At 35.3% G+C, this 22301-nt stretch overlaps 2 protein-coding genes and 1 pseudogene across 3 annotated transcripts; all 3 read left to right on the plus strand.

The window, feature by feature from the left end:
• Window positions 1–218: 218 nt before the first annotated feature.
• Window positions 219–2508, plus strand: LOC107909502 (ATP synthase subunit d, mitochondrial-like; annotated as a pseudogene).
• A 1252-nt stretch (window positions 2509–3760) lies between these two features.
• Window positions 3761–7366, plus strand: LOC121216898 (vicilin-like seed storage protein At2g18540). Its single transcript, XM_041092398.1, has 8 exons — window positions 3761–4480; window positions 5095–5140; window positions 5305–5354; window positions 5481–5522; window positions 6028–6141; window positions 6764–6842; window positions 6946–7017; window positions 7112–7366. The coding sequence occupies exons 1-8, from the start codon at window positions 3954–3956 to the stop codon at window positions 7157–7159; spliced, it is 978 nt and encodes a 325-aa protein (XP_040948332.1). The 5' UTR covers window positions 3761–3953; the 3' UTR covers window positions 7160–7366.
• An 8280-nt stretch (window positions 7367–15646) lies between these two features.
• Window positions 15647–21281, plus strand: LOC121216899 (protein GRIP-like). 2 transcript variants are annotated; one of them, XM_041092400.1, is made up of 3 exons: window positions 15647–15945; window positions 16021–16075; window positions 19109–21281. In XM_041092400.1, exon 3 carries the CDS (start codon window positions 20309–20311, stop codon window positions 21209–21211), a length of 903 nt encoding a protein of 300 aa, XP_040948334.1. In that variant the 5' UTR covers window positions 15647–15945; window positions 16021–16075; window positions 19109–20308; the 3' UTR covers window positions 21212–21281. The 2 variants fall into 2 exon arrangements, with proteins under 2 accessions (XP_040948334.1, XP_040948333.1); XM_041092399.1 differs by having other exon boundaries at window positions 15647–16075.
• The last annotated feature ends 1020 nt before the right edge of the window (window positions 21282–22301 follow it).

Here is a 22301-nt window from a genome sequence, read left to right on the forward strand (position 1 = left end):
TGTATTGACTTAATCCGTGGGCCCCACTAAACGCCACTTAATCCCGTGTTTGGTTTGATGTATTGCCTATTACAGGCCTATTACAACACGGATGTATTCCTCATTTTCTCTGCTTCAACAACGATTAGCCATTCCGTTTCAAAAGTAAGGATTAGCTAATCGTTTCTATTTTACCCTCCACAGCCAAAATCTGCTGCTCCACCCCACCCTCTCCCTCCCAACATCAGCAGCAGTTTTTTTCGAACCAAATCTCCACCGTCTCGCGTTTGGGAAGCGAGAAAGTGCGAGAAAAATGAGCGGACCGGGGAAGAAAGTCGTCGATGTCGCGTTCAAAGCATCAAAGAACATTGATTGGGAAGGGATGGCTAAGCTTTTGGTCTCCGATGAGGCTCGCAAAGAGTTCGCTACTCTTCGTCGCACTTTTGATGAAGTTAACTCTACTTTACAAACCAAATTCAGCCAGGTCTTTTTCTTATATTCTCTCTAATCCCTAGCTCCTTTTTAGCATTTTTATTGATTTTTTTCATAGATTTGTTGGGTTAATCCGTTGATTAGATCTTAGGGTTTTAGTTTTTTAATGATGATTTTAATATTTTATATTGAAATAAATTTTCAATAAGGTTGAATTTTTTTGTTCAAGATTTGATTTTGGAACCTTTCTTTTTTCATTTTTAAGGAAATTTTAGTTTTGTTCAAGGTTTCAGTCCTATCTTGTTAATAATTCGATTTCTTAAGCAGGAACCTGAACCCATTGACTGGGAGTACTATAGAAAATGAATTGGCTCACGCCTGGTAGATATGTACAAAGAGGCATATGAGAGTAAGTTAATTTGATAGTTATCTTATTTGGCCTACTCTCTATCCAAATTTCCAGTCATCCTATATATGGTTATGCTTAGATCAGTTGCAGGTCTATAAAATCATAAATTGTTTGGCTTCCACATGTTTGTGTTCCTCATGCGGTGCCACTTCTTGAATTTGTTACTTTGAAGATCATCTCTATGGTACAAGGGAACTATTACTTAGTTGGATGCTGATATGGTCACCTTAAGTAGCTAGCTCTTTCCTTTCTTCACTCTCAGTTTTTGGGGTTTTGGAAAGGGTATTAGTAAAGTATGGATTTTATTGCTATTGCTTTATATTTCTCTGACTGTTTTTTACAGAAATATCAATGCCTGACCTATATCTGGACCATAGAGATGGGGATATGACCCTTCAAGGACCCTACAAATTCTTGGAAAAAAGTTGAACATACCCAGTTTGGACATTTAGCCTGATCTGACACTTGCACTCGAGTTTGTGTAACACAGTTATCAATCATTTTCCAGCTCCAGATCTCCTTGATCTTTCCTAGATCAGTTCCATGCCCCATACTTCACTGAAAGTTAAATGGAAATCAATTGCCAATGAGGACATTGTTTAAATTGGCTGCTATTTTGTTTGCAAATACAATTCTTATTTGTGTGCAAGTCACTTGTTGAATGTTATTAGCATTTAACAATTTCAGATTAATGCCGTAGATGTTTCATTTCAATAATGCTATTATGTGATCAGATTCTTCTGGACACCAAAACTTGAGATACTCCTATACTTATGTTCAAAGTAGAATGAAGAAAATATAGACATCTAGCTACTCAATTCTCACTTGTCTGCAATTTCTAGCAGTCGAAGTAATCATATTTATCATGCTTGTTATAAGGTTTTGATGGAGTTTTGAGGGATTCACCGTTACAAATGTTATATACTCTTCCATTGCATGTGTAGAGATCCCCAAGTTTGTTGACACTGTCACTCCTCAATACAAACCAAAATTTGATGCATTGGTGAGAATCAACAGGATAATTGACTCTCTTTTACCCTGTCTCCAAGTTTTTTCCTCGAATGATGTGCTATTTATTTGTGGTTATAGCTTGTAGAATTGAAAGAGGCAGAGGAGAAATCCTTGAAAGAGTCTGAGCGATTGGAGAAAGAAATTGCCGAGGTTCAAGAACTTAAGGTAATAAATAAAACAATGCTGAAATGTGTGTTGTTGTGTTCCAAATCACAATTGCTGAATTTTTTATCTTTTTTTATGAGCAGCAAAAGATCAGCACCATGACCGCAGACAAGTACTTTGAGAAACATCCAGAGCTTAAAAAGAAATTCGATGATGAGATCCGGAATGACTACTGGGGCTATTGACATCTTTGTGAATTTAATGGCCAAGCTTTTGGTCTCGACTAGAATTTCTGAACCGTTTCTGTTGTTTTAACCCCTTTTTCTCTTGTGCGGTGATCTGGGTTGGAAAGATTAGGCTGAATGATAAGAAAATAATTGTGTGAGAAAAATTTATCCAATCATTTGAGAAACAAGGTGGATCTTGTAAGACATGCATTCTATTTAGCAGGCATCCCCAGTCATACTTTCATGGCAAAATTTTTACTGTCTGCCCTCTTCATTCCATTCTGTTTTATGTTTATTATTTGAATATTATCTAGATACAATTGAATTTGGACACCTATTTATCTAGATCCATTCTATATGTATTTTTTAATAAGTGGTTATTTATATTATTAGTATTTTGAAATTTTAAATTATATAAATTAATATAAAAAAGATTTTTACATCAAGAATGAATTTATTGATTCAAGTGCATCTAGACAATCATTTATCCAAATTCATCGGGACGTGCTTTTTAGTTCTTTTTAATATTAATTATTTTAAATTGTATAAATTCATATAAGAAAATTTATTATCAAGAATTTTATGAAATTATATATTATTATTAAATTATATGTAATAATAATTATTTTAAATTATACAAATTCATATAAGATAATTTATTAATTATAATTATTTTAAATTTTATTAAATCATATATTTTAATTAAAATATATTTAATATTAATTATTTCAAATTATCTTTTATAGTATCATATATTATGATTTGAGTAAATTCATATAAGAATATTAATTATTAAGAATTTTATTAAATTATATATTTTAATTATAATATATTTAATAATAATTATGTTAATTTATATTTTATAGTATCATATATTATGATTTGAGTAAATTCATATAAGAATATTGATTATTAAGAATTTTATTAAATTATATATTTTAATTATAATATATTTAATAATAATTATGTTTAAATATGATTAAATCATTTATTATTGATATTAATAATCTTATTAAAATTTAAATAACAATAACAATAATCATTTACCAAAACAAATTTATGGTAAGGGTATTTTAGTCATTTTAGTTTTTTCCATTATGCTATTATACCTCTATTCCATTCAACCAAACACAATATTACTATTACGCCTCTATTCTATTACATTCAACCAAACAATTGATTTGTTATTACGCCTCTATTTCATTACGCCTCTAATCCATTACGCCTCTATTCCAATACAGCGAAGCATTGTTTTGATAAATGTTTACCCATGAAGTTAAAATGCAAAATTATTATATTATTTATGTAGTTAAATAATCTTATATTTCGTTTACTTGTTAAATAATCAGTCCATGTAAACAAAACATTGAGTATAAATAATATAATTTGTTAACTTGACTCGAAATTTTTTTAATCGATTTGAAAAATTTCAAATTAAGTTCGATTGTTAAAATAGGATTTATCAACTCCACTAACTTAAAATATTTCGACTCGATCGAATACTCACAATTAATAACAACCAAATATGATTTCTTAAAATAACTAGTTAGACAAAAAAAACATAAATCATGGGATCTAAGTCAAGTGATGCTAATGAAAGCCCACTTAGAGGATGTAAAAGCAGGTTAGCCCGACCCAGTTTTCATTTCCATTTTCCGAGTTCCGTAATCATTTTCTTTGCAACCAAACACGCTTCTCTTTTAGGGGCCTCCACCCCAACCTACAAATTATTGTTAAATCCCTCGCTTTCGTCCTCCTTTCAATCTCAAAACCTCGAAGAACCAGAGAATATGGGTAAATATCGAAACGGTTCTCTCTCAGAGAACTCCGACGAAGAAACGGGAACACCATCTAAACCCAAACCCAAACACAAATCCGACTCAGAATCCGAAGATACAAAGCCCAGAAGCCACAGCAAAAGCGACAAAGGGAAACGACCGAGCAAACCACGAAGAAGACACGACAGCAGCAGCGGTATCAGTGAAGAGTATTCGTATTCGGACTCAGAATCCGAATCGGAATCCCAGTCGGAGTATTCGGAAACGGAATCAGGGTATTCGGATTCGGAGGAGGAGAGGAGGAGGAGGAAGAGGAAGAGAAGGGAGAGAGAAGAAAGGGAAAGGAAAAGGAGGAAGAAAGAGAAGGAAAAGAAAAGGAGAAAGAAAGAAAAAGAGAGAGACGAGGAGAGGAAAAGAAAGAAGAGAAAAGAGAAAGAAAGGAAAGCAAAGAAAAAGAAGGATAAGTTAGAGAAAGGGAAGAAAGGTGCTGTTACAAATTCGTGGGGGAAATATGGAATTATCAGAGAAACTGATATGTGGTAAGTTTCATTTACTTCTCTATTTTTCTTTGAGAAATTGTTGGAAATGGAACAAGTTTTACGTATATGAAAATGGGAATTCTGGGTATGCTTCTTGTAAAATTTCATATTTCAGTTGCCAAAAATGCTGGTTCCAAGGTTTTATTATGGTTGAGATTGAAATTCTTATTTATTTTAGTTTTTTTGCTTCTTGGAAATTGTTGGAATTGAAACTAATTTATATATGTGGAAATTTGCAGCTTAATTTTAAGTTGGAAATGTTCTTAGAATGTTATATTTCAACTGTTAAAATTTCATCCTTAAAAACTGCTCCTCTCTCAGAATGGGTTACGCCTGGCATGCCATGAATAACTGTTTGGTTATGTTAGTCATGCCAGTTTTTAATAGTAAGAATGATGAAATTTGTAATAGAAAGAATCAATTTGCTCTTTAATCTAATATACAGGAACTAATTTGCTACTTTTTGAATAAAGGGATAAAACTCAATCTGATTCCTAGTATAGGGCCTTCATGATACTTTTACCCTTTTAAGTTAGAAAAATGCTAACTCCTATCTTGCATTATTATTGAGATTGAAAATTGGAGCCTCTTATTACTGTTTCTGTAATGTGTAGGAATAAGCGACCTGAATTCACAGCATGGTTAGCTGAAGTGAAACAGGTATTTAAATGAGCTATTTCTCAGGTTATTTATTAACGGTGAATGTATGGTTTTATGTTCAATTTGTCGTGAGAGAAATATGAAAGTTCTTTATTGATCAGCTCTTGTTGAATCAATGATTTGGAGTTTGTTTGTAACTATATTTTTTTTCTCTCTCTTCACAGATAAACTTGGAAAGCTTGCCCAACTGGGAAGAGAAGCAGTTGTTTAAAGAGTATGTGAATTTTTGTTTTGATTCTCTTCTCTTCTCATGGTCTTATTTGAACAATGCGTGCAAAATTAACTGTATTGTTGTTTAAATTAATTTTGCAAATCTAAAATTTTGTGTTTATTTTTGCAGTTTTATGGAAGATCACAACACAGCCACCTTTCCTTCCAAAAAGTAAGGCTTTGTAATCATATAGAATTAGAGATTCTTGTTTCAACAAGAATGTGTGTTATAAAATTCTTAATCGGAGAAAAAAAAAAGGATGTTGGTATGATTTATGCATGTTTTTCCCTTTGAAATCTGTGTTGCCTTTGACTCTTCATTTTTCTTGAAGTGTTTATGTTTCACCTCATATCTAGACATGGTTCTTTAAGAACCCTTCGACCAGTTCTGGACATATACCTGTGTCGGACACTATGAGTTACTTATCTTGAAAGCATGTCTTCCTTTGTCTACTTAGGTACATAATAGTCCCAGCCACAAAAAAAGGAACTGACTCATCATTTAAGAGATTGGTGTTTTATTTAATGGGTTTTTGGTTGTGTTCCTGTTGGTCTAGTTCATCTTTTCTTTATCACTGATTTCTTGCATTCCAAGAAATGAAATAACAATAACTTGGCATGTATGTTGGGTTATCATGTGGGCATGGACATGATATCTTCTTTATTGGTCATTGCAGATACTATAACCTTGATGCTTATTATAAGCGCCAAATGGAGAAAGAGAACAAAAAGGGTGTTAAAAAGGTTCTCCAAGGAGAGCGTACTGTATTCAATGATGAAGAACAGCGCCGGTACATTTTGATGCATCATTTTATGCCATATTTTATTTGAAGTAGTTGATATTCTTGTTTTTCAGCTTTATTGAATATAGCTTTCTTTGAATTTAACTTATATTTGACCCGTGTTTTTTTTTCTCTTAAGCTCTATTGATTGGTATAATTGCTTAAAAACTGCCATTTACTGCATCAGTTATCACTGTTCTTAGATTCATCATTAGATGAACTCCTAATGGAGGTTGTTTCTTAAATGCAATTTCGTTACACAGATTTTGCATCCGTAGTAGTTAATGGCTGTTTATTTGCACATCCCTTGATCATCCTAAGTAAGTATGATGTCGCACTTTATGCCGTCATGTAACATGTGTATTTGAGATGTGCAATAAGATGATGGGGTTGTCATAAACAAGAATTGTTTGGAAATCTCAACTGTGAAATGCCTATCCAGAACTGTTTGTAACATCCGGTTTACCGATCCGATATTACCATGAAATATGTTATTTGCAAGGTTTATTTCTGCCTCTTCGGAGGAAAACTGATAGTGGATGCCTGTTTTCTTTAGTTATGTAGTACGGGGATTTGAATGTGAAATTTGATGATCTTAACAACAGCTCATAATCTGAATCTGCATTTTCAGGCAAGAAATGCTTATGGCCCGTGAAAAGCAGAAGGAAGAAGAGGTTCAAGCTTTGAAACTTGCTATGCAGAGTGGAATGGTTAGTTTTTCTTAGCCTTCCAAACATAGTGACCATTTTGTGCTAATCTGTTGAACCCCAGACATGTTATGCTTTTCTCACCTCCGTCTATATAAATTTGCAGGCGCAAGCAATGAAAGAACAAACTCAGTTACGGGAAGAGATGGCTTACTTGTACAAAATCGGCAACTTTGAGGTGAGAATGCACTGTCGGTTTTATTCTTACCTGCACAATCTTGAATTATCCCATCGTCAATAATTGATGTACCATTGCTGTTTTACATTTACAGGCTGCAGCTGCTATACAAAAACGGCTCGATCCAGATGTTGCAATGTAAGAAGAATTGCCTAGACGGCACTAACGACTACTCAGAACTCATGAATTCCGCATTGGCTGTGTAATATGCTTTAGATATTAGTCAGTTCTAAGCTTTACGTTAATTGACTACCGGAGAATGGTATCGAGAGAAGGAATTTACTCGTTTGTATCGGTACAAGGTTGAATATAATTGTATCCGTTTTACCAGGATAACAGTTTTTTTGAACTAGCTTGTGTCCTCCCCTCACATCCGTTTTTAGTATGCAAGAAAGTAGTATATGGTGCTACATTTAGGCTCTTCTATTTTAATTAGCTTGAAAATTTTAATGAAAAAAAGGAGAAAATCTTAACTAAATCCTAAAGGTTTTTAATTTATTTGGATAACTAAATCTAAGACTTTTTAAAATCATCGTTTGCTCATTCTACTCGAATTTTAGCTGATTTTAATTGTATGAAATGTGATCTTTTCCTAGCCAAACTGAGTTCTATGTTTAAAGAATTAAGCCCTTAAATTAGTCTATTTGAAATAGACAACTTAGAAATTTAGACAATTTGTGATGTTTTTTAGGAATTTGAGTAGTAAAACCTAAGTCTTAATTTGTAAACTTTGAACCTCTAACCCTCAATCTTAAATCCAAAAAATAAAATGTAGCTTTGAATCTTAAATCCAAAAAATAAAATGTAGCTTTGAACCTAAAAATTTGAACTTAGAGCTTCAAACTCACTATTTTACTCAAATAATCTAAAAAAAAATAATTGCAAAAATAACCTACATTAAAATGTAATCACTCAAATAACTTAAAATGAATAGTAAAATTAGGTTGAGGGGCTTAAGTGGTCGGCACCACATTAATTTTTGAATTGTCTGATAATTGTGTTAGGTATTAAAAAAATATATATATTTTTTGTGATGGGGAGTTAATGGCAACACCAGTATATATTTTTTTCAAACCGTAACATAATGATATATATTTATACCAATATTTAAAAAAGTTATTTGGGTGTTGGACAAAAATACATTATACCATTTTTTTATTATTAAAAAATTATTTTTTTGAGTGTTAGTATATACTTTATCAGATAATTTTTTAATTAAAAATAAAATAATTAAATGATAAATCAGGCTATTTTATCAAAATAATCCAAAAATTTTTTATATTTATAAAAATAACTCAAGTTTAAAAATAATCACCAAAATAACTTGAAATGAACAGTAAAATGGGATGGTGGCCTGTCAATGGCCGGCACCACCTGATATTTTGGACCCATTATTGTTTGATAATTTTGTCGGACTTAAAAAAAATAATTTTTTTTGGTTCTGGCTTGTCAATGGCCGGAACCAGTGTATTTTTTTTAAAAAAATCGTATCATACTTGTATACAGGAAAAAAAAAGAAAAAAAATTTGGGTGCTGGCCTATCAATGGCCGACACCACTTTTACGAGAAATTTTTTTTTACATTTTGGGGGGTCATTAGCAGGCACCAGTATACGAAAAAATAAAAAAAAATTTGGTTGTGGCCTGCCAATGGCTGGCATCACCTTTATGTAAATTTTTTTTACATTTTGGGCTGTCATTGGCCGGCAATAGTATACGAAAAAAATAAAAAAAAATTTTGGTGGTGCCGGCCATTTATGTAAAAAAAAATTTACATTTTGGGCTGTCATTGGCCGGCACCAGTATACGAAAAAATAAAAAATAAAAAATAAATTTTTTTTGGTAGTGGCCTGCTAATGGCCGGCACACCTTTATGTAAATTTTTTTTTAACATTTTGAGCTGTTATTTTTCGGCACCAGTATACGAAAAAAAATTTTGATGGTGGCCTGCCAATGGCCAGCACCACCTTTATGTAAAAAAAATTTACATTTTGGGGTGTCATTGGTCGGCACCAGTATACGAAAAATAAAAAAAATTTAGTGGTGGCCTGCCAATGGTCGGCGCCACCTTTATGTAAAATTTGTTTTTTTTTTATATTTTGGGCTATCATTGGACGGCACCAGTATACGAAAAAATAAAAAAAAATTGGTGGTGGCCTACCAATGGCCGGCACCACCTTTATATAAATTTTTTTTACATTTCGGGCTGTCAATGGCCGGCACCAAATTTATCAAATATATATGTATTTAATCTTCCATTTTCTTTGGTTTGAATTTTTTTTCCTCTATTTAGAAGAAAGCATTTTTTTAAATGAGTTCCCAAATATTGTTTGTTTATATTCATTTCGATGAAGAAATGATAAATACAACTGAAGAAGGCTGTGTATTTCGAAGCCGAAAAAAATAGGAATGAGATTCAACAAACAGATTTCACTGTTGGATTTAAAACGAAAAATCAGTACAAAGATAGCAAGTCGTTGCAGGAAGCAAATGTTGAGACTATTTTATAGATTTTCGGTTTCAACCGATCCGCTAAAGTTCTCAGAAATGAAGCTTGAAGATGATGATGATTTAGGGACAATGATAGCAATTTATTGCCCCCCTAAAATAGAAAATCCCAGCCTAGTTGAGTTGTTCGCTGAGATAGTTGAACCAGATCCCATTCAAGTGGTAATTCGAGCAAGCCAGCGCTCCGAAATTGATTTTGATCTTAACGTCTCTTGGGAAGATCAGTCAGGTTTTGGACAGTCAACGCCAACTCCTGAAAATCCAAACACTTGTGGGTGTTCGTATAACACCCCATAGTCGTGTCCTCGTCAAGAGATCCATCCAGAGGTGTTGGCCACCATAGAAGATTGTGATGAAGAGTCCGATAATGATGATCAATCCCACCGTGATCCCAACGATGATTTTAGTGACCCTGATTTGGATGACATACCTGAAGACATAGACGAGGAAGGGCCAGTGGAGGGTGAAAATGCGAACCCCCATTCGACCGAAAACATGGGCCCTAGTATAGTTATAAGAAATAATCCAGGGTCCTTCATGACCGACGTGGATCCTGATGCGACTTCTGCATGCAAGTTCTCGGAATACCCAAATATTGTGCTGACTCACCTAGTTGACAATGATTTTGACGAAGACTTGTTTGTAAGGCAACAATTTGATAAAAAAAAAGACTTTTTACATGCTATAAAACAACTTAGCTTGAAGTTAGGTGTGGATTATAAAGTAACGAAGTCGACGCAGTCTTTGTACGCAGGAGAATGTTGGAAAGCGTCGAGTGGTTGTAAATAGCCTGTCCGAGCCACGTTAATGCAACGGACACAGATGTGGATGATAAGGAAACTAGAAGGTCCACACACATGCACGTCCGCTCATATGTCGCAAGACCATAAAAAGTTAGATGCAAAAACTATATGCAACTGTATCATCCCTTTGGTGAAAGAGTCACCCACCATTCAAGTCTCGGTCCTTATTGCGGATATGCAAGCTCGATTCAAGTATAAAGTGTCATACCAAAAGGCATGGTGGGCGAAGCAAATGGCGATGCGAGAGTTGTATGGTAATTGGAATGCATCATACAACGAGCTTCAAGGGTGGATAGCTGGAATGCAGGAGTATGTGTTGGGGACAGTGACTGATTTGCAAACACTACCGTATAAAAGACCTAACGGAGAGATACAACCGGGGAAACAAGTTTTTCACCGATTGTTTTGGATGTTCGAGCCGTGTGTTAGGGCCTTCCCTTATTGCAAGCCAATGGTGCAAGCGGACAGGACATGGTTGTATGACAAATACATGCAAATCCTCCTGATTGTTGTTGCACAAGACGACAATCGAAATGTACTTCCAATCGCTTTCGCCATCGTGGAGCGTGAGTGCTTCAAGTCTTAGGAATTGGCGATGCGAGAGTTGTATGGTAATTGGAATGCGTCATACAACGAGCTTCAAGGGTGGATAGCTGGAATGCAGGAGTATGTGTTGGGGACAGTGACTGATTTGCAAACACTACCGTATAAAAGACCTAACGGAGAGATACAACCGGGGAAACAAGTTTTTCACCGATTATTTTAGATGTTCGAGCCGTGTGTTAGGGCATTCCCTTATTGCAAGCCAATGGTGCAAGCAGACAAGACATGGTTGTATGGCAAATACACGCAAATCCTCCTGATTGTTGTTGTACAAGACGACAATCGAAATGTACTTCCAATCGCTTTCGCCATCGTGGAGCGTGAGTACTTCAAGTCTTAGGAATTGGTGATGCGAGAGTTGTATGGTAATTGGAATGCGTCATACAACGAGCTTCAAGGGTGGATAGTTGGAATGCAGGAGTATGTGTTGGGGACAGTGACTGATTTGCAAACACTACCGTATAAAAGACCTAACGGAGAGATACAACCGGGGAAACAAGTTTTTCACCGATTGTTTTGGATGTTCGAGCCGTGTGTTAGGGCCTTCCCTTATTGCAAGCCAATGGTGCAAGCGGACAGGACATGGTTGTATGGCAAATACACGCAAATCCTCCTGATTGTTGTTGCACAAGACGACAATCGAAATGTACTTCCAATCGCTTTCGCCATCGTGGAGCGTGAGTGCTTCAAGTCTTAGGAATTTTTCTTCACAAATTTGTTGAGGCACGTTGTCAGAGAAAACAACATTTTCCTTATATCAGATAGATCGAAATGATTATTTGCTGTGATAAGGCGATCGGGGGTTCTGTGGAGGTCTGTTTATTGCATCCGGTACATCGCGGCAAACTTTCATAGAAATTACAAGAATAAAGATTGGAAAAAAGAGCTCGTGAACATGGGTAAAAAAATTGTTTGTATTTATTTCAAAAATTACTTTTCAAATTTTTTGTTGTTTTTAAATTGGTGATCTCAAATTCAATATGCAACCCATGAGTTAGAACCGAGAAGATTCAGGCAGAAGTTCGCAAGGCTTGAATCTCAGATGTCATCTTTACCAACAAATCTTCGGACATGGTTGGGCAGCATGGAGAACTAGCAATGGACTCAAAGTTACGATGAAGGGTTTCGGTATGGACAGATAACGACAAACCTCGTAGAGGCGGTCAACTCTGTATTGAGGCGCACATGCCATCTCTCGATTTCTGCTGTATTCTCGGCAACATTTTATAGGTTGGCGACATTGATGCCTAAGATGGGGTTGAGACAAGCTAAGCAGATCGAGGCCGGGCACATGTACGTAGAGGTCGTCCGAAAGGCCATGGCGGTAAATAGTCGAAGGGTATAAACAATGAATGTAGAATTGTATTCGCGTGACTTGGAGACTTTCCGAGTTCAGGAGTACATCGGTCGTCATTCGAGTCTTCCACCTAGGTCGTACGCAGCTGATCTGCGAAACAGACGATGCGAGTGCGAGATATTTCAGACTCTTCGATATCCGTGTGCACATGATCATGCAGCGTGTGTGAGAGCAAACTTAAATGTTGAACAATTCATAGATGAGATCTACACATTGCAACGCACAAGAAAAAAGTAATATGTTGTCTTTATTTTGCAGTTTATATGGATGCCGTATACTAAGGAAGATATCGTGGCGCTCATATGGTGGAGTGACATGATGGAGGTCGGGTTTTGAGGCAGTTCGATTGTGTACAACCTATCCCGAACCCTCCCGTCGACATCAAAGATCTCCACTGAATGGATAAAAAGGGTTCGAGTCGGGACGCTTTAAATTGAGTAGAAAAACATGAACCGTATATCTTTCTGTAGAATCAGTGACATTTGAAGCGCCCTCTCTTGTATGCCTTAGAGGGAGGGTTCTCTCCTATGCCCTAGTACACATCATGGTATATGGCACACAGGAAACCCTTAATATTCCAAGGTCAGTACATGATGATCCAAAGAGACGCGCAACTTGAATTTTCTCGATGGCAACCAAGGAAAGCACAACCGCACAGTAACCGAGTTCTGCCATTCGGGAACATCGAGTCTGACACTGCCTCAAACACCGAACTCGGGTCCTAATATGAAGCATCCGGCTTATCATCACAGTACATGGATCCTGAATCGCTGCATGAATTTCCTCCATCATTCGAAGATATTTTTGGTTACGACCTCTAGCCTAAACATTCGACACGATTCGAATCATTCTCATACCACCCGGAGTTCCATCCCGAAACATGTACACCCACCACTGAGGATATTTTTCCATCGGCACCTCCGATCACCCAATACCAATTAAGTCCCGATTATGGTGTATATGATTATTCTACCTTTCTAACTACACCGGAAGCCAGACCAAGCAATTATCAAACGCCTCAGCAAGGTGCACGACATCGCTAACAGAGGCATCCGGACCGTTACACGCCAGCGTTGGGGACGTCACCAGGATCGCGACAATTTTAATTTTTTCCTGTTAATTTTTACTTAATTTAAAATTATTTTGTAAATATTTCTTTTATTTTTAAATAATTATTTAATTATTTAAAATTATTCTGTAAAGATTTCTTTTATTTTTTCTGTTAATTTTTACTTAATTTAATTTCACTAAAATAATTATTTGTTTGAATAAATGACTTCGTAATATTTAAAATTTAATAATTCAAATAAGTAATACTACACGACAAATTAAATTTACATACACAATAAAAATGAAACCTTAAATCCTAAACAACTATATGAAATTTACATATATAAAAAATACAATTATTCTTAAGAAATAATACAATTATTTTTAATACTAGTTTCTTCACAATTAATCGTCTTCTGCTTGAATCAGATCTACGTTGTATCGGTACTAGTTTCTTTACAATTAATCTTTTTCTACTCTAGACCTTTTCTTCTTCCATTGTCCCATGAGATACCTTTGCATGGAGACTCTACCAACCGGTTATAATCAGAACCTAGTTGCGGAATAAACACTATTGCACCATAGATAATGTCCATCTGCGTTGGACAACTCGATTAGCCATCTACGGTGCAAATAATCATCCAACCCTTAATAGCATAACCTTTAGGGTGGATATGACAGTATATAATTCAACTCTATTAAAATATGACAGTATATAATTCAACCCCAAAATTTGGTTGTACACTACGAAAAACTCCATATACTATCTCATCCAAAAAACTCATTTCATAATATACTACAAAACACTCTCATTTTGATGGCTCTCTTAAATTTTTTTTTTCTCATTCTATTTACACTATCATAACCCAAACCACTCACTATATATAAAGTTTAATGCCGGCCATTGGCAGGCTACCGGGAAATTTTTTTATTTTTTTGTATACTGGTGTCGGTCAATGACAGCCTAAAATGTAAATTTTTTTTACATAAAGGTGGTGCCGGCCATTGGCAAGTCACCACCAATTTTTTTTTCGTATACTGGTGCAGGCTAATGACAGCCCAAAATGTAAAAAAAAATTTACATAAAGGTGGTGCCGGTCATTGGCAGACCACCACCAATTTTTTTTTTTATTTTTTCGTATACTGGTGCAGGGCAATGACAGTCAAAAATGTAATTTTTTTACATAAATGTGGTGCCGGCCATTGGCAGGCCACCACCAAAAATTTTTTTTAAAAATTTTTTCGTATATTGGTGCCGGCCAATGACACCCAAAAATGTAAAAAAAAAAATTCACGTAAAGGTGGTGCCGGCCATTAATAGGCCAATACTCAAAAAAATATTTTTCTTTTCTTTTCCATATATACTAGTATGATACGCTTTTAAAAAATACACTGGTTTCGGTTATTGACAGGCCAGAACTAAAAAAATTATTTTTTTAAGTCCGACAAAATTATCAAGCAATCATGGTTCTAAAAAATTTTTGGTGATTGTTTTTAAACCTGAGTTATTTTTATAAATATAAATTTTTTTAGATTATTTTAATAAAATAGCCAATAAATCAATTTAATTAAAAATTTAATTTAAAAAATTGAAAAAAAATGATTTTTTATAAAAAATACGATTTTAATTTAAAAAAGATATAATTTGAGGATAAATTAATTTAAAGTGATAAAAAATAGGAATTAATGTAATTTAAACTAATGAATGAATAGGATTTAAATAAAAAAAATGGGGTTTAAAGTAATTTAAAGTAATGAATAAGAATTAAAAAACGGGATTTAAAGTTAAATTAAAAAAAGTGTGGCTGATGGGACTTGAGAGGCTAGGGAACCGTGCCCGTCCAACTCTGATGGCGGGCATCAGTTCTTGGGACACAGGCCTGTTAATGGCCGGTTTCAGGATGGCTTCTTTTAATTAAATTGCTTTATCAGTAGTAAAAATCGAATTTAAAAAAAATAAATTTCTTCCTTTAAATTGATTTATCCCGGTACTCAAAAAATTATTTTTTAAATTTAATCTCGGGTATTCACTATCTCAACATTTAAATTTTTTCAATCGAGCAGAGGGTGCTGGTTATTCGTGTCTCAGCAACCAAAAAAAAGAATTTTTAAAAAAATAATGTCAGCAATTTAATTCTCCTGACTCTAAAAAATTGTATTTAATAAAGTGAGTGTCGATCATTAATATATCAGAATTTAAAATAATATTAAAAAAGAAAACAGCTGGAATTTATTAAATAAAATTGAAAAATAAAACGTCACATCTGTACAGTATAATTGTATAGCTGATACGGTTGCAAAATTAAAAAGAAACAGAAAACCAGCTGCATAAATCAAGGGAAAATATGACTTCCTAAAAGCACCAGACCCTTTCTTCTTCCATTGTCCCCTGATATACAATACTGTAACCACAGCCTAGTTCGGCGGCTTCAACCACTCCTAATCGTTCTCCACTGCCACCACGGCAAATCTGGGCACACTCTGTAACAGATAAGTCTTTTTCACTCTTTACTCCTCTTCGTCCTTCTCTATTTGCTCTAGCCGCCGCCTTCACTCCACTATGCAGTAAATCATTATCACGTCCCTCAGGTCAACTGATATCACCAGAGTATAGCTCTCTTCCTCATCAATCTATTTTGCTTCTGTTGGTTTGTATTTTATGTAAATTTTGGTTTGAATGCAGTAATGGATACTTCAAAGATCGGAGTTCAAAAGCTTGATTTTGCTAGTGCAATACTGTAAGTGTAACTTTATTATTATTTTTGTTTGTTAATTTTCCACTTTAAATGTTACCGTTTAAGACGGGCAGGTAAAAGCCCGGCTACCTGTTCTTCTCAGGCCGTCTTTCAACATCTTCTATTGAATCTCAAGTACTAGGCTATTTTATCCAAATGACAAAAAAAAAATTATGTTAATCACTTGATTCAAAAATAATCACTCAAGTGATTTAAAGTGAACACTAAAGTGGGGTTAAGGGTAATAAATGGTGACATTAGATAAATTTTTGACACAATCATCAAACGGTAAACAAATTTAGGGTGTTAAGACACCTATGGCCAGCACTCTATTACTAAAAAAATTTTTTTTTTTTTGAATGTTGCAACATTAATTGTCGGCACCTCAAAATCAAATTTAAAAAATATATATATTTTTGGTTGTTGGGAGATTAATTTTCGACATCCCAGTAGTTGATTTAAAAAAAAATATTTTTTTCAGTTTGTAAAGGCCCAATTTTGGCCCAACTTAAACTAACCCTAACCAAACCTAATTTGGCCCAACCTAATCCCAACCCAAATACAAAAAATAAATAAATAAATAAATAAAAACCTTGGCCACCTACTCCACCACCTTTGTTGGCCACCCACCTTAGCCACCAACTCAACCACCCTTGGCCACCTAAACCACCCCAACCACTCCACTTGTAAAATTTGGCTATAAAAGCCATTCAAGACTTTGTTTTTAGGAGGTGGGTTTTTGGTTTTTTGGAGAAGGATTGTTCTTTGTTTTGGAGGAAGTTTTTTTTGTTTTTTGGAGGTGTTTTTTTGTAAAAAAGGTTATTTTTGTTTCTTGGAAAGGCTAGTTTTTGGAGATTAATCAAAGATCAAAGTAAAAGAGGTTTCTTTTGTCTATTCTTATCTTTAGTTCTTTGTTTGTTTATTGTTTTCCTTTCAATTTTATTTTGTTTTTTTATACGAAAGTAAAAATAAAAGTAAGAAGCTTACCCATATTTTCATTATCGAAAAAGTTTTTTTTGAGGTCCGGCCGCCGTGTACGGTGGCACCGATGGCGGCCCGTGGGGGTCCATGACCGAAGCAAAGCCGGACCAACGGCCGGATTTAGAAAAGAGGGAGAAAGAGAGTTGAGAGCTTTGTTTTATTATTTTATTATTTTTACTATTATTTATATTATTATTATTATTTCTCATGTATATATTATTTTTATATTATTATTATATTATATATGCCCTCTCCATATTTATTTATATTATTACTATCATTATTGTTACTTTTATTATTTTTTATTTCTAACTACTATTATTATATATATGTATTATTGTTTGTATTATTATTATTATCACCCCTATTGTTATTACTTTACTTTTGTATTCTAATATATTATTAATATTACTTATATTTTTATTATTTTTGCTATCACTATTACTATTATATATTAGTGTATATTTTTATGTATATATATTTTATATATAGTATTATTTTTTATTACTTTAATTTAATATTTTTATTATATTTGCTTTTTGTATTTCTATATTTATTATTATTATATAGTAGTGTGTATTTCTATTATATACATATATATACATTTATATATAGTATTATTGTTTACTTTACTTTAATATTATTCTTATTATCATTATATCCAACCCAATAATAATTCTTTCATAAAAGTAATATTCCGTATTTGGTAATTCGAGACAATCGTGCCCTAACTTATTGGGTTTCGATTTTTTTCCTTTAACCTAAATAACGGAATACTCTTTTAAATCGTGACATGAGTTTTAAAAAATGCTTATTCTCGGAGATACGAGGTGTTGTTCCCTAACTTACTGGGTATGGCATTTCGTTACCTCGAAATAAGATTTTTGCAAGTAAAGGCAATATTCGGTGTTTGGGAATTCGAGGAAACGTGCCCTAACTTACTGGGTTTCGATTTTCCTCGTTCACCTTAACTAACTGAATAACCTTTTGAAATACACGAATTTTTATATAAAAGGTAAGCTCGTTTTCGAAAATTCAAGATGTCGTGTCCTAACTTACTGGATGTGACATTTTATATTGTGAGACGAGAAGGTCCTTAACATTTGAGCATTTTCTTTACAAAGAGGGATCGTATTTTAAATTCTTTCAAGTTTTCAAATTTTCGACACTAAGACACTAATTAATCAACTAGGTACCAATTTTGGGCGTATCGAGGGTGCTAATCCTTCCTCGTGCGTAACCAACTCCCGAACTCATTTTTCTGAATTTCGTAGACCGAAATCGTTGTTTTAATAAAATTAAATCATTTATTAAAAACAACCACCTTTTGAGGTGACCCAATCACACCTCGTCAAAAAAGGATTGGTGGCGACTCCCGTTTTCATTCTTTTTTTCAAAATCCAAGTCGACCCCGTTTTCATCCAAAAAATGGTGTCAACAGCTTGGCGACTCCACTAGGGACTTTTTCAAAATAAGTGAGTTAAGCCATGAGTTGATTATTTTTTGTCTTTTTGTCGAAAGTTGAAAATTTGATTTAAATATACGATCTTCTCATTGCATTTCATTTGTTTTGAGCTATAGTTTTCATCATGTTTCGTATTTTAAACTTTTATATCTTTGCATTGCATTGCATGACCGTTGGTCACACCTTTTAAGTGGGAGTGAGAAGCTACTCCTTCGTGAGGTTTTCACCTCCGTGCAGGATAGTGGATCGCTTTCGGGATACATCCGTACCTATGTCTTCGTGAGATTTTCATCTCCGTGCAGCCATAGGGAAATGTATTCCCCTGAACCGAACTCGGTCTATATGAGCCTATAATGGGTGAAGATCGAGGAATCTGCTGGTTCGGGTACCTTTGCTTTAGAACCAAACCCCATGTAGTAAACCTTAGGAACTCACCTTAAGTAGAACTACACCAAACCCTAGTAGATACCCTGATGTGCTTTTATTCTTTTTGAATTGTCTTGGATTATATGTTTATATCTGGTACTGATATTTGTTGTTTTACTTTGGATGCATGACATTTCAACTGCATGGCATTTCATTATTTCAAGGCGTTGGTTCATATTCGGTTTCTAGAAAGAAAGCTTATCATGGAAAGAAGGTTTCTTGATAAGGTGGAAGATAATGCGGCAGTCCGAATTTGGTCGGAAATGACACAGCAAGAGAAAGGGGATAGTTTGGCTGAAGGATATATATCAGAGCTATGGGACTTTACCCGCATCAGCATAACCCAGAACGATTTACAAGAGTTGAAAGGAATTTGGGACCATTGGGACGAGGAGGCCAGACAGTTGTTTTATTCCCATTACGGGGACTTGCCGTACCTGCTAGATATAAAGGTAGATAAGCACCTATTCCGGGCTCTCGCACAATTTTGGAATCCCGCCTATAGTTGTTTTTCGTTCGGGAAAGTTGACTTGGTGCCTACGATAGAAGAATATATGGCTTTACTTCGGTGTTCAAAGAGTCAAGTCGACAGAATCTACTCAAGAGCCGCAAATGTACCCTTTTTGAGAAGGTTAATGAACATAACAGGCATGAGTGAGCAGTGTGTTACGGCCCGAATTAAACAAAAGGGGATAACAAGTGCATTTCTTGGAGGAGTTTGAAAGATGTGGCTTTGGTGCACCCGGATATAAAAAAGAGGGTAGATATCTTCGCCCTAAGCATATATGGCTTAGTTATCTTTCCTAGAGTTTTGGGGCATATTGATGAGGCGGTTACTGATTTGTTCGACCGCCTTGATAAAGGAGTTACCCCGGTTCCAGCAATTTTAGCGGAGACATTCAGATCATTGAGTACCTGTCGGCGAGCGGGCGAAGGCAGGTTCATTGGATGTGCACAGTTGTTACTTGCGTGGTTCCACAGTCATTTTTGAAAAGTGGATAAGGTGTCATATCGGGTCTTCTCTGAAAACTATTCGCCGCTAAAGGAGATGATAGCTACACCGAGAAGGGACGACATTTCAATGGAAAAATGGATGGCAATTCTTCAAAACTTGCATTGAATGGAGAGCTCCGTGGTTACTTCCAGACGAAATTTTGTACCGATGCGGTAGTTTTGATTGGGTCCCTTTGCTTGGAATCTGGGGAGCTATTGGCTATGCCCCGTTATTAGTGCTCAGACAGTACAGATCAAGACAGTTTATACCCGCAACCCAGGGGCTGGCCGAGTGTGAATTCTCGTATGGGGGTGATGGCTACAAAAAGAGGATTCGAGAGATATCCAATGCGTGGAATCAGACTCGCCAAATGAAGCGATTAGCTGTAGGACCAATGACAACCCCCGAATATGAAGAATGGAGGGTCAGAAGAATCAATGACAATGTCCCCAAATCAAGCCCCGAAGGCAGTCATTCGATAGAGGAGCACTTACGGGTCATCCCTTCTGAACTAGAAATTTTGAAGCAAGATTTTGAAAGAAGAAATGCAGAGTTGGAAAAACAGATAGAGCAAATGGAGGAAGAAAAAACAAACTTAAGGTTGGATGTAGATGTCCAGAAGCTCGAGATGGAGCGATTAAGAAAAGGAAAAGCTAGGGCTGAAGAAGATCTGGATAGTCTGAAAACAGATTACAAGAAGTTGCGATCATCAATGAGAACCGCCGGGTTGGGAAAGACTTCTGAACAATGGCGCAAGGAAGTTCAAGAAGAAAAGAACAAAGCTGATAGATGGGAAACGAGGTTTCAAGAAGTTCAAACCCAGAACGAGACTTTAAAGAAGAGTCTGAAAGAAAAAGGGAAACTAGAAAATAGAGTGTCCGAGTTAGAAGAATCTCTCCATCGGCATCGAAATCGAAATTCTGTGATGGAATTAAAAGCAAGCCTAAGTAGAATTGAAGAGATGAAACGAAGAATTGAAGAGTTAGAAGCAGCATTGCGAAGTTGCGAGATGCGGATTGAGCACATGAGATCTAATGAAGATCGTCAAACCGAACAGTTGCACTACTTTCAGAACCAAGTAAGAGATAGAGATCAAATCATGGGAGAAGCCGTGCTTCAAATTCGAGAGGTGGCTGATCACTTGCAGACGTTAGCAGTACAAGCTGATGTGTTAAGCGTGAAGTACGAATTAGAGTCGAGTCGAGGACAGGAGCTAGCCTCGTTGCTTAGGAGGATTAGAATTTTGAGTTTTAGGGCTAAGTCGTATATGTAATCCACCTTATGTAAAAAAGTTTATTTTCTAGTAAAGTTTTCATAATGAAATTGAACTAGAATTAACGCCTTTTGCATTCATGCATTGCATTATATGCATTAATGACCATTAAAAAACCCTAACTAAATAAAATTATTTCAGTTAACCTGGAAAACCGTCACTCTTACGGAACTCGAGCGAAGTCAAGGAACATGGATCAAAGACTAGAAAAACTTGAGCAGCTCCAAAGAGATATGCAAGATCAGATAGAAGAGCGGTTGGAAAAGATTCAGCGAGAGATGCGAGAATCCCAAGACGACATGATGGCAAAGTTAACGCAACTGTTGAAAGGAGGAAAAGACAAGGGAAAGGACCCTATTGTTAATGTTGAAGAAGGAAATAGTGATGAACCCCTTTACCCTCCAGGCTTTACCCCTCTACACGCGCATACTCAAGCTGAAATGTATCCACAAAGACCCTCTGTTACAATTAGACCCCAACAATTCCAAACGAGTCCTCCAATCGGAATAAGTAACTGTGACAGCCCTAATTCGACCCTAGTCGGAATGTGGTTTCGGGACCACAAAACCGAGACATAAAATTTAGTTAAAATTTTAGTTGCATATCATATATGTGTGATAGTACCTGTACAAAAATTTGATGTTTTAATTTTATATTATGAATGTGAATTTTGCTTGAAAGGATCTAGTTGAAAGACTTGGAAAATTATGATAGGTAAATAAGTAATGACCAAATAGTATTAAAGTGGGAAAATGTTGTCCTTGCATGTCAATTAGCCAAACTAAAGCATAGTGGCCGGCCATGCTATGGGTGGAAACATGTCTCCAACATGTTATGCTAGTGATGCATGTTAAGAAAATAAAATAATAAGCATGGTGATTAAATAATGAAAGGAAGGGTGATGGAAAAAAAATAACATGGTCTCACCCCCTTGTTGCCGTGAATTGAAGAAAGAAAAAAAAAGGAGTTCATTCTTGAACATCCTTGGCCGAATAGAGGAAAGAAAGGAAGGGGAAAAAAGGCTTGAGAAAATCGGCTATGGTGGTTTGCTAGACTAAGGTATGTTTGATATTATTATTTGAGATTCATG

The sequence above is a fragment of the Gossypium hirsutum genome, chromosome D05 (genome assembly GCF_007990345.1).
Source record: "Gossypium hirsutum isolate 1008001.06 chromosome D05, Gossypium_hirsutum_v2.1, whole genome shotgun sequence".
NCBI classification, from domain to species: Eukaryota; Viridiplantae; Streptophyta; class Magnoliopsida; order Malvales; family Malvaceae; genus Gossypium; species Gossypium hirsutum.

Bases quoted from the DNA above. Each gene is read 5' to 3' on its own strand.
- LOC121216898 (XM_041092398.1), top strand. From the start codon at position 3,954: ATGGGTAAATATCGAAACGGTTCTCTCTCAGAGAACTCCGACGAAGAA. The intron at 5,355-5,480 runs GTATGTGAATTT...TTATTTTTGCAG, and splicing joins GAGAAGCAGTTGTTTAAAGA to TTTTATGGAAGATCACAACA. The intron at 7,018-7,111 runs GTGAGAATGCAC...TTACATTTACAG, and splicing joins ACAAAATCGGCAACTTTGAG to GCTGCAGCTGCTATACAAAA.
- LOC121216899 (XM_041092399.1), top strand. From the start codon at position 20,309: ATGAAGCGATTAGCTGTAGGACCAATGACAACCCCCGAATATGAAGAA.